The 13226-nt window shown below is 37.3% G+C and overlaps 2 protein-coding genes across 2 annotated transcripts in view; one reads left to right on the forward strand and one right to left on the reverse strand.

The window, feature by feature from the left end:
• Positions 1-4407, reverse strand: part of ripor1 (RHO family interacting cell polarization regulator 1) — a 49568-nt gene extending 45161 nt beyond the window's left edge. Inside the window, exon 1 of the mRNA XM_026365537.1 lies at positions 4328-4407. The gene's annotated coding sequence lies outside the window, so the exon portion shown is untranslated. The remainder of the gene's footprint in view (positions 1-4327) is intronic.
• A 4053-nt stretch (positions 4408-8460) lies between these two features.
• tmem170a (transmembrane protein 170A) lies at positions 8461-12413 on the forward strand. The gene is made up of 3 exons (XM_026366560.1): positions 8461-8861; positions 10216-10386; positions 11112-12413. The coding sequence occupies exons 1-3, from the start codon at positions 8747-8749 to the stop codon at positions 11240-11242; spliced, it is 417 nt and encodes a 138-aa protein (XP_026222345.1). The 5' UTR covers positions 8461-8746; the 3' UTR covers positions 11243-12413.
• The last annotated feature ends 813 nt before the right edge of the window (positions 12414-13226 follow it).

Raw genomic sequence — 13226 nt, forward strand, 5'->3', positions numbered from 1 at the left:
AGACATGGGAGAAAGATATTTGCATCACTTTGACATATTCCAGGGTCACAAAAAAATCCTGAACTAGTACTGGGAAATATAGAAACTGTGGTGTTACACATAGAAACCACTGATACCACTGTGAACATGCTTCTTAAGAGAATGAGTGCAGCTTGTGTCATGAAAAGTTTATGTTAATGTTAATATTTCCTGTACTTGCTTTTCAAAACAAAAGTCTTTCAGGAGTGAGAGCAGCCTGGAACAACGGCTGAAAATAACAGCAATGAACCCACTAATGACCAAACTTTCCTCTGCAGTTACACGTGGAAAAAGGAACAAACAGGAGGCCAGCAAAGGGCTAATTAGCAGTTCTAGTAAATGCAATATATGATTACTGCAGCAGCACTGTTATTAGCAAAAGGCAAGGCATGAGTCACTCTGTCCACTGCAAGGACACACGCACAATGTTTGACATAATGTAGAGGTCATGTTGGGTAGAACTCTGAGTTTTGATGATAATAAGTAGTGATTCAGATTTGTTACGTTTCCACCCATGTGTACTTATGGCTGATGACTATGTAACTGACAAACACTGAATCACCACAATGTTCACCACTGCTATTCAAATAGCTAATATGTAAGATTACCTGACCATTTACATACCGAAATACTTGTATTATTATTATTGAGTACTTGGGTGATATAGTTGTATGTATTTGTTTATGTTGTGTGAAACTTTGTGTTACTGCCTGTCTTGGCAAGGACACTGTTACGTGAGATTTGAAATCTTAATTACGTTTTTCCTGTTAAATTAAGAGTAACACAAGAAACATGTAATCTCACCTGAAACATTATTACAATATTAGTAAGTACCAGTACCAGTAAAAGTCTATGCTGTGATGTAACAGTTGTCTTCTACTTAATGTGTCAGGATTTTACATTGCTTGGGGGAGGAGACATGTATAAGCCAGAATACTCAAGTTAATTAAAATGAAAACACATTAACAGTGTTCCACTGTCTATTGGCATACACTAACATTTGTATTTTCAGAGTTGAAAGAAATATGTTGTTGGTACACTATAGGCCCTGTTACCTAAGGATAATACAACCATTGTGGCATTTTGGCTACAATATTTTACATAATATTTTGCACACCCTTTGATTGATAAGAAGAACAGGGAGCAGATGATTCTCTGGATTTACATCCTTGTCAGCTGTTGGATGTAGTTATGCTGCAGCATCAATCTTTTTTTTCACAGTAAATATTTGATTGCAACAGCAGTATTTCTGTCCGTTTTTGACAGCTATTAGCCATAAGTTAGTCTTCTCGGGATAGCTCAAGAAAAACTTTACCCACATTTGTTTCTTTTACACAACATGGTTAAATATAAACACAAACCACATTCTACAGTATGCCTTACTACAGGAACACACCAATGGGGTCAGGATGAAAGCAGGTTAGACTCGGAGCGACTCACACACACACACACACACACATATAATCATACAACATAGTCTGAACAAGTTGTTTGTGTCCCAAAACCACAAACTGCAAAAATATTCCAGCTATTGAATTGAAGCTGTAAAGTACAAATCACTCACTCGATTTAGTGCTTACTGCTGAAGTTTCATTTGGGGCTGTGCATTTTGCATAGAATAAGGAATGTACATTTTGGCATAGCGTAGTCACTGTGAAATCTGATGCATTGTCTTTCGCAGCTTATGAAGTGATATATAAGCTTCTCAATGTTGTACTAATACCAGCTTCAAAAAGTCAAACTATTCCTTTAATTTTCTTAACTGGCACATGTACTGTATGTGCACTGGATTATATAAATATGTATATGCTAATGATAGGGATGTGTTTATTTGTTTGTCCAGTTCTTTAAGGAAGTCCACGCCACCAGAGGAAGTCATTAACTTCAAAGGACCAATTGTGTGTCTGAGAGAGAGGACTATGACTGTCCTAAAACAGAATGCATGCTGATTTTTTGGGTCTCAGAGCTGGTTTACTGCCTCTTAACACACACATGCGCACGCATTACACACATTCACAGTTCAGACTGCCACTCTTCTTTTCATTCATCTCAGTGGGGAAGCACATTTAGCACAGCTTAGACCTGCATCACAGGGTGATTTGGGAAGCAACACAGCAATTGGACCTGGTTCAGTTTTTTCTGCAACAAGGACACTGTTTTGGTCAATTGCACACATGCAGGTGCACATTTCCCAAGGATTTCTGTTTCTCAACGATTTCTGTGTCATGAATGCTGTATTTCTAGTGTTTTCTGTACTTTTCAACCAAAAATGAAACAGTAGCTGCAATAATAAAAGTTCAAAGTTTACAATCCTGTCTGTCACGATTTAAAAAAACACTGTGCTGTGTTTTTGTTGTCTGATAAGCATTTTAAACACACACCTTATCCCTTCAAATGAATTTCCTGCTTATACTTCATTCATTGTCTCGCCAGTACATGAAACAACACTTGAACAGCTGGATGTCACACATTTGGACTCCTGACTGAAGGTACAATTGTCTGCACGTGATCACCCTGACTTACGTGGTAACCTGGGGGATATGTCATGGATGACTTTTGAGATTTTTATCTTGTCAACATTTTTTGTTGCATTACAGCAACAAAAAACAAACAGACAACAACAAAACACCTAAATGTAACATTTGTATAATTCATGTCAAACTACTACTATTAAGCAGAAAGACCTCTATGTATACCTCTATGAATAAATACAACAAAGAACCAGAAGAGTGAGTACAGTACGGAGTCTGCCCTTGGCTCAGTATCTGTTTCAAAGCTCAGGCCTGATCATTAGCTGAATTAGGTCTTCGAACAGTTAGAGTGCTGCAACAGCACAATGGACTTATTGTTCATTTGGCTCTGAGAGCAACATACAGACAGAATGTGTTTGTGGTTTCACAGTATCATTCCCACAGTCACACTGAACAAGTTTGTTTTTGTCACCTATTAGAGCAACATTTGGATCCAGTGACCTTCTCCTTTGGAACACACTCAGTAAGGACAATGTCCTTGTTGCTGCAGTCAAAGTACTAATAACGTAGTATGCGCTGCATGTCAAAGTCATGTAAAGAATGCTGTCACTCCATTCAGAAGACAGATACTGTAGCTTATCACATATCCTATGAAACAGATGAGACAATAAATAAATTATTTCGGTTATTAAATTAATCAAGTATTTAGTCTAAAGAATTGAGTTTTTATGACTAATGTCAAGATTCTAGCCAACAGTCCAAAACACAAACATAAACATGTTAAATATGTGAATAAAACAAGGAAACTGCAGCAAGTTCTCATATTTGAGAACCTGGTTTAGGCGAAACTGTTAAATCATCAATTCACCATCTGTGTTTGCAATGTGGATCTGGTTCAGTCGGTTCACATTTTTACTGAAATAATGATGATATAGAATATGATGATAGTATTCATCAGCCCCTTAGTACAGTGTGTGAGGCACACATAAGCAGAAGACTCTTTTCTAGTAAGGCAAATCCACTATCTAAGGAGAAACCTACCCTAACTAGTCTTACAAGCTCAGACTTTAAGTCACATTCCAGATTTTACAGAAGTCACGGAACATAGGAAGAAGTACAGTAACAGTGCTGCTGTTTATTTGATGGGCATTAATAATAATTGAGTTTGTGTGTGTGTGTGTGTGTGTGTGTGTGTGTGTGTGTGTGTGTGTGTGTGAGTGAGTAAAGTCTCACTAAGCTTTGTCCTGCTTAGGCTGACAAGCTGTACAATTGCAGCACGTCTAACATATAGTAACATGATCCATGACATAGTAACACACATACTTTTTCTACATTCAGTAACGCAGCAAAGATTCAACAAGGTGTGTGTGTGACTGTGACAACGCTGACGTTAGCACATTCAAATCCAGCCAGCACCTGATAACAACGATGCGCAATTCATCGAATTTAGGCGTTTCTATATTCAACTTAACGAAACAGACACTTTAATCACATAGTATCTAGTTGTTACGGATGTTCAAAGTTGTTAGGCTACAGTACGTATTTCTTGTAAGACCATTTTGGAATGCTTTATAAGAACAGCAACAAGATAAAACCACTTGACTGGAGCTTAAGCTACAAGTCTTGTAGAATTGAAAGGTTTGTGAATGCGGTTTAGCCACAGGTTAGAGCAGAGAAGTGGACTGGAGGTGGTCGAGTGACAGGACAAGACTGCAGCAGACAGAGAGGATGTCCTGAGCTACAAAAGCCCCCAACCAAAGATTTAACAAGATGAACAACAACATAAAAAGTTCGATATATGAACAGCTATTTACATTTTTAAAAATGAGAACACGTACATTTTTGCTGCGGTGTTCTGGCTCCTCTCCTCGTGAAGCGGACTCAACTTTGTTCTTTATCCAAGTAAGAGGCACTTAGAGAGAGAGAGAGAGAGAGAGAGAGAGAGAAGCGGTAAATATTGTTTGTATGGAGCCCAGCTCTAGTCTCACTCCATCACTGCTGTTGTTGATCACAGTGTCCTTTCAAGTAAAGCAGACCCACTAGGTTACCTCAGTGTACAGCTCTCTTGGTTTGAGAAGCACAGCGTTCGCTCAATTAGCGTCAAGCACTTTCCTAATAACACAACTTCCGGTCGGAACTTTCAAATTCACAGCCAGCCTACATATACAGTATTCAGTACTCATTACTATTGTTTATGTGGTTGATAAATATGTAATGAAAACATCAACAAGTAGTAAAAAGTCTATATACACTTCTAAAAAATAAATACATAAATAAATAAAGGAACCCTTCGAAAACGTCAGATCTGAACGAAAAAAAAATCATACTGGATATGTTTACTGATATGGACTGAATAATGTGTTTCGTAAAAAAATGGAAATGAAAATATGTGAAAATATTATGCAGCAGGTTGGTCTATTTTATTGCCGCAATTCAGAATGGTACTTAGTAGTCTGTATAGTCCCCATGTGTTTGTATGCATGCCTAGCAATGTTGTGGCATGATCCTAATGAACTGAAGGATAGAGTTCAGGACCCAATGTGCCAACGTAGGGTCAGACAGTCTGTCAGCAAACTTTCTGGCAATGGTACATATTGATGTGGCATCCTGGAGGAGTTTGACTGCCTGTGCCACCTCTGTAGGCTCCAGGTATCACCTCACCTACTATTAGTAACACTGACAACTAGTGAAAAAACAGGGAAATGTTAGTGGCCTCCACATGTAAAACCATTGGTGTTTCTGGGGTTATCTTATCATTGTCGCTTTAATGCACCTGTTGTTAATTTCACCAATGCCAAAGCAGCTGAAATTGATTAACACACACCCTCTGCTACTTAACTGACCAGATCAATATCCCAGAAGTTCTTTTGAGCAGTGTATGTGTAGTCAGCAGTATAGAGAGTAATGTAGTCTCTATACAGATATACAGTGCCTATGAAAAATATTCATCCCCATGAATGTTTCATCCTTATATTGGCAGAATAAATTAATCATTGTCAATGAAAGTTGGCAATCTTGACAAAAAAAAATTCTGAAAAATATGTCATTAATCTCAAAGTAAAAACGGGTTTCTACAAAGTAGTGTCAATTAAATAAAAATATGTAAGGTGAAATCAGTGTTTGCTTTAATATTCACCCCCTTTAAAATGACTGAGGTCCAAAAATTTGGTGCTGATTGCAGTATAAAGACACTTGTGTCTAGAAGGTCCAGTCACTGGTTATTAAGTATTTCTGACTACCATTACACCATGAAGACAAAAGAACACTCCCAGCAACTCAGAGAACAGGTAATTGAAAAAAAATCTCCAAGGCACTGAACATCCCCTGGAGTTCAGTGAAATCTATCATCAAGAAATGGAAGGAATATGGAACACACCTAAATCTGCCTAGAACAGGACATCTACACAAACTGAGTGACCATGCAAGAAGGAGACTAGTGAGAGAGGCCACTAACATACTGATGAGTACTCTGAGAGAGCTTCAGCAACTGAGATAGGAGAGACTGTACATACAACAACTGTTACCCAGGTCCTTCACCAATCAAAGCTTTATGGGAGAGGGGCAAGGAAACCCACCCACACTGAGCAGCACCTTTTGTTTGACTCATATCACCCAATACAACATAAGCTAGGAGTCATCAGGAAAGGTGGCCATCCCTTACGTGGCTGGGGTTGAAGCTGAAGCGGATTTTTAGAACACACACACACACACACACACACATATATATATATATGAGTCAAACAAAAGGTGCTGCTCAGTGTGGGTGGGTTTCCTGTAAAGCTCATTTGCCTATCTGAACCCGTGGGTAGGTGTCATCCCCGGGAAGGAGTTGACAACTTTCTTCTCTACGTCTTCCATATATAACTATCTGAACCCGTGGGTAGGTGTCATCCCCGGGAAGGAGTTGACAACTTTCTTCTCTACGTCTTCCATATATAACTATCTGAACCCGTGGGTAGGTGTCATCCCCGGGAAGGAGTTGACAACTTTCTTCTCTACGTCTTCCATATATAACTATCTGAACCCGTGGGTAGGTGTCATCCCCGGGAAGGAGTTGACAACTTTCTTCTCTACGTCTTCCATATATAGGTTGGCTACAATGTGTGACACTAGGGAACCCATGGTACAGGGTACTGTATAGATACCACACTCAGCAGGATTATTCATCCAGGTAAAACAGCATGAAAATACTCATCTGAACATTTATTAAAAAATAGAAAAAAGGCAATACTCATGGCTAATTAACATCTTCAGGTTTAGATTTACAATTTCATTATTATATGTTATATTTGTAACTGTAAAATGATTAATTATTATACAATATGCCTTGAGCAAGTTGTACAATTTATCATAAAATGCAGCTTTGGAAGATGTACTCCAATAAGTAAAAAGGACATTTGTAGTGACAAAGATTCCCAGGTTAATTGTGCATTTATTATTGCCCTTAATGTACATGTTGAACCTTAGGGTTTTTAGCAGCCTGAACAGATCACCAGTCTATTTTATTTAACAATTATTATTGTAAATAATTGTGAATTTGTGATATGTTTCATTTTTGCACATGTCTTGCACACTTTTCTATTTTCATTCTTCTGCACCTTACTATTGTCTTGGAGCTGTCGTAACAATTGAATTTCCCCACTGCGGGATCCATAAACATTTATCTTATCTTATCACAGGCCTGTAACTAATAACTAAACTAAATGTAATTGAGTAAATTAGAATATGTATTTTTGAACTGCAGTGGAGTAAAAAGTAACAACCAAAATACTCTAGTAAAGTAACTTAAAATTGTAAAATATCTGAGGAAATGTAGTTTACCAACCACCTTTGTGTATTAGTTAAGATAATAGGGTAGATTGTCTACTAAACACAGTGCTGGAGCTTCAGTTCAGGTCATTCTTTTATCCACACAGTCTCAAAATTCAAAAGAAGTCTGTACGATAATTAAATTATTTATAAAAAAAAAAACAGGCTGAAACAAATATTGTTTTTGACATTGCCATGTCAGCTACTGACATTGCAAATAAATAAATAAATAGGTAGAAATTTTAAAAAAGAGAATTAAGAGAATAAGAATACAACACACAGTAGTTTATTGTAACCAGTTGTAACCACTCACAGTCTTTGAACAGCAGTATTCTCATAGAGAGGGGTTAAATGTGAGTGTGAGGATGCATGAGTGTAGGGATGTATGTATGTTTAAAACACGTCTGTTTTTTAAGAAGTGGGCTGATAATAAAGAAGGCCTACTACTAGTCTTATGATGAATTCATATTGTAATATAACATTGCTATTAATCCTAAATAATTATAATAATTGTTTGATGTTATTTTATCACATCTTAAAGTTATCTGCAACCAAAGATTTCATCCATCAAACTACACCACCATCACACAGTAAATTTACATCTTTTTTGGAGCCAAAAACTGAATAGCCTAATAAAAGTACAAGGATACATTCATTTATTTTTGTAGACAACTTTTCTGCAATAGCAATACTAGCTTTAAAACTGACTTTGTTTTATGTGTTTTTTTTTTTTTTACCTAAATTTAATTTAATAAAGAAAGTGTATATGCTATTAATAATCAGATTTTTTTTCTCGTAATCTTGTTATACATCCTATACTTGAAGTTGTTTTGTGGTTGGGCTATGTGTGTAGGCCTACTACATTCAACACATCACATGTTATGGTATCGCTGTTCCTACAAGACTTATTACAAAATTAGAGATTCAAGATACAAATAACTTTATTAATCCCAAGGGGGAAATGGTTTACATCACGTATGTGTAAAGTTAGCCTCCCTAGATTATGCCACACTATTTAAAAACAGATATAATACGCCTGTTGAACACAGATTACTTTCTGATTGCTACTTTCTGAGTGCATGATTACCACCTCCTGGTGTTATTACATCAATGGTCTGGCCACCAGGTTTCGCCATCTTCACTTACCCAACTTAAGTCTCTCACATTTCCTCATTACGGGGAGATTGTAAGTAGATTTCGATTGCAATGATATGTACTCCACTGGAGTGTTTATTTTGCACTTGTACGGCTAGTGCCCAGAGCGATAGCGCTACAGCCTGACAGACAAAAGTCGGGGCGATATCTATGTCATGACGTCAAACAAGTTGTGTTGACAGTTAGCCTGATGCTAGTTAGTTAGCTAGCTAGCTAGCTAGTCTAGCGTCAACATCAGTCCTGATGGTTTTACACGTCTTTTACTCATGTCGTTTCTAATATCAGTGTGAGACATGCAGGAAAGGTATAGCGAGATAGGTTTTGTCCAGCAAATACTCGGTTTAAATTTAGTGCCGAGAAAAAATGGTACAAACCGAGGCAACGACACATCTCTCAGCGACTTCTCAGGTGGGTAGATTTTCCGTAGCTTGCTTGCTAAGTAATACTGACTACGTACCAGTAAGGAAATACGGAAATATTAAATAGTGGAGATGAATATCATGCGAAGTCTTGCGTGCGTTTATGTTAATGAAAACTAAAAATGGTAATGCACCCAGTTCTAGTGAAATATGTCCTTGTAACGTTAACTTCAGTGTAGTAGTTAGCTGGACGCTTTAGCCTTGTTTGTGTAGGTTAACTAAGGTTAGCAGTCAACGCTGCTTTTCGAACAGCTAGCACAGTTTACTTTCTTCTTTTCTACTGTTCTACTTGTCCCCAGTGATGAATATGGACTACTATTTACCATTTTAACTATGATCTTGCATATTACGTTGAACGAGATTGTACTGTATCATCTTATTACCCTATATAGAGTAACGTGATGTCTATGTAAGGCAGCGTTGGTGGATTCGTTGTTTTTACTTGGGGAGTTAGCAACAAGTTGAGCTAAACCGAAATTTGATCGCCAAGCTGCTGTCTAGATATTTTACTTTATAAAGTAAATGAAATAGTCTTTTCAGTGGAAGATAACATTTTACGGATGCGTATTTACGTGTTTAGTTTATGGTTAACAAAGATACCGCGTAGACACAGATGCATGAAGTAGTGCTGCTGTTGTAAAGCATGTATTGTCCAGTTTCTAGTGGCTCTGTCGAGGTCAAAACATACAGTTGTTTTTCCTGAAATGTGTCACTTGCTGAAATTAGTCTGTGCTAGTGTTTTATTGAATTATTTATACAGTAAGCCTGGAAATACCACAGGCCTATTTCTGCCTATTATTTAAGAATACAGCTGCTGTGTCCATTACCTGCTCAGGGCTCTAACACAGACCCCATTTGGTGCAGCTAATGCCTAACAGTGGATTACTTACTTATTCTTGACTGATGATAATCATTAATTGTGTAGGACTCTGAAGGCCAGAGTGTGGGACTTGACATTGCTTTGGGCCTGTGCTGTAGTACTCTTGGAATCGAGTCCCCAATTCAGTTCTTTAACCACAACTCTCACAGCATTTAAAAATTTAACAGATGTATTCAGTTAGGTTAAAGTGTGAATGCCACAGTGTATGAGTTGCAAAAACACCTGTACAAAATATACATTGTTTTATGAGTCTCCGATAAGTTATTAAACATTTGTCACTTCTACATTTGTAAAAACTTTGTTTTTCATTGAAGTGAGGGGGAGTAGTCAGAAAGCTAGGATCACACTGAGCAGTAATTGTATGAACTAGTTAAATTGTTCCAGTTCACTGTAGAACTGTGCACAATTTGTACTTTGATTCCTATCAAGTGAAGTGTGACTGTGTGATTATGTTTTTGTTCAGAGATGTGGTATGGAGTGTTTCTGTGGGCTGCAGTCTCCTCTCTGGTCTTCCACCTGCCTGCAGCTTTACTCTCCCTTGCCATGCTGCGCCAGCACAAGATGGCCCGGTTCATGCCCATCGCCATTGTCCTCATGGGCATTGTGGGACCAGTTTGTGGAGGGGTCCTCACCAGTAAGTCTCAGTCTCAGTTTATTTCTCCATGGATAATAATATGAATGTCTTTATAATGACTTGGTCCCAGCTGGACCCAGCTGTTGGATATCTATAGATATAACGTTTAGTCATTTTGCAGACACTTTTTATCCAAATCATATATATTAGCGTATATATTTTATCCAAAATATACGGTATAAAAGGCAATACATTAAGAGCAAAAACTAAAGTAATGTATGCACACTGTAAGTTGTGATCTAATTGTTGTAATCTATGAACTTAATTTAGTAAATGGTGCACATGATTTTATTTTTTGGATTGTACATTGGTTTAGCACATATTATCTGCTTACATATTATCTGTTAAGTGTTGTTCACTCACACATATGTGAGTGAAATGCTCACTCTTTAGAGCCTACCTCTCATAAAGAATAGCAGCTTTGCAAAGCTATCAAGCTCAGGTGAAGAAATCTTACACATAGAGAAAGAACATTTGATTGGTGTATTTTGTTTTTTTATTATTTCACCAGTCCCATACATTTTCAAATGTTAGTGAACTTTGATGTTATAGCTGGAAAACAGTTTGGCAAAGAATACATAGCCTAATCCTCTATTTATTTGTTTGTTTGTTACTTAACTCACCTCTGTTTTTCTGTTTTATTAAATTATTGCAATCTTATAAAATAACAGATTAATCTAAATGAAGTTTAATACTTATTTGTTGTTTTGTCATCTTTGTCTAAGGTGCAGCAATAGCAGGTGTATACAAGGCAGCAGGAAAGAGGATGATCTCTCTGGAAGCTCTAGTTTTTGGTGTTGGACAGTCATTTTGTGTCCTCATCATCTCCTTCTTAAGAGTACTTGCCACCCTTTAGCAGTGCTGGGGCACGCTTGCCTTGGATGCTGCCAGGTCAACACGACTTTCACCTTCTCTTGTTGGGACCTAAATTCAACATAGTATGTCACAGGATCCTAACAAATCCTGGGATATCTGTAAACAAGGCAAGAACATAATGCGGATTCCTACTGATGGATCTGGATGAGAATGGGTTTTAATCAATCAGTGATCAAAGAAAAAGCAGTGTGTGAACTGAAAGTGTGTGTAATGAGCACTAGTGGCTAGCTGTCGAGCAATCTGTGTGATGTCCACTGTAGGACAGCACAATTTTGTATTCAAAACAGGACACCTACACACTACACACAGTATAAGCTTTTATATTACCTAAATAATCATAAAATGTAAATAACAATCATTAAGTTTGCAGTTTATCTGTAAGATGCAATGACTGTAGAGTGCTGTTCTGCCCTGTTGCCTAGGGTTACAGGTTAGCATCAGGATGACACTAACCTCTCTCAGGGGCTGTGTGTGTCTTTAACTATCAGCAGAGAGGCAGAATAACAGGCAGTCTGGCAGACAGATGCATTGAGACAGGAAGACGAAGGTTATATGCAAGTTTCTGGCTTTTTCCCTCGAGGCCTTAATTTCTATTCTCTAAATTCCAAAGTGGTTTTATCTTCAGGGCTGTCACTGTTTCTTGCTGCTCATTTTGTTCATGTGCAAATTAATTTAAGTGTGACTGGGAGTTAATTCAAAATTAACACAACATGTTCCCTTTCTAGATTTCTTAGCTGATCAGTTTTAGGCAGGCTTAAAAAGAGTGTTTCATCCATTTCACTTATAACCGGACATGACATTTTATGTCCCCACCACAACCCTGCTAATGCAGCCAAGAGAATATCTTTACAGTTTCTTTGCTCATCTTTCTGGTTCTGGTCTGGTTCAGAGTGAAATTATCAGATGTGTGAACGTAGGGCACAAGGGTTGTCTAACTAAACAAACAGTAACAATTAGTCTTATTAGTTTTAATCTTTTCTTTTTTGCTCTGTTTGAATGATAATGTTTTACAGGTGTGGAATTTTGTGATTGTGAGCTGATTTGTATATATTCTAAATTATTTTCTGGTCTTTGTAGCTTTTCAATCTTTACAGCCAAATATGAAATATGTTATTTTATTTTTCTCAAGTAAATGTGATTGTTCAACACAAGTATAATGTCTTGTCTTGTTTTTTTGGGGGCAAATTTGTTGGGGAATATCTTTATTTGAAAAAACTGAACACTCTAGTGACACTCTGTAATGTTTTCCCATGTTTCCCCAGCTGCTTAGTGATTATTTAAACTAAGTTGCTGACACCTTCATAATCAAATAATTTTTGTTGATCAGATCTGACAGGATTGTCATTTCACAGTGACATGTTACAGTGATAGATTATTTTGACATTAGCGACACACAAACACCATTTAATTCCATTTATATTGAAGTTGAGGCCTAGATTAGACAGCCCTGGGCTAAAATTTAGCTGTAGGCATCCCAGGTTCCCGAAGTTAGTTTATTTACAATTCACAGAATCTGCATACTCTAGGAGTGGTTTATATACAGTGCTCACAGTGACAGTTACCTGAAGAGTTTGGGATGCACTGGAAAGTCAAAGCACCACAGCAAAATGTTGACTGACCGAAACTAATACAATTTCCAACCCTTGACGTCATGAAACGATTTGGCATCTTTACTTTTTCTTTAATTGATTCCCATGAGCCACTACACGACATTCCTGTGTTCCTGTTAAACGTTAATTGCTTTGTCAACATGTAGTTTAGCAAACTCCACTCAGTTTGTATGCTCCTTTTCCAAAAGTGGGCTCGGTAACACAAAAAGTTAATAGGAATTATCCTAAAAATATATTAAAAATAAGGAATTAATGCATGTAATACCATCTGAAATATCAGAACTTCAGAAGAGTTAACAGTATTTCATGCATGTGTTAATGCAACAACAATACCTTCTTTGACTTCTGTCTTCT

The sequence above is a fragment of the Anabas testudineus genome, chromosome 6, assembly GCF_900324465.2.
Source record: "Anabas testudineus chromosome 6, fAnaTes1.2, whole genome shotgun sequence".
NCBI lineage: Eukaryota > Metazoa > Chordata > Actinopteri > Anabantiformes > Anabantidae > Anabas > Anabas testudineus.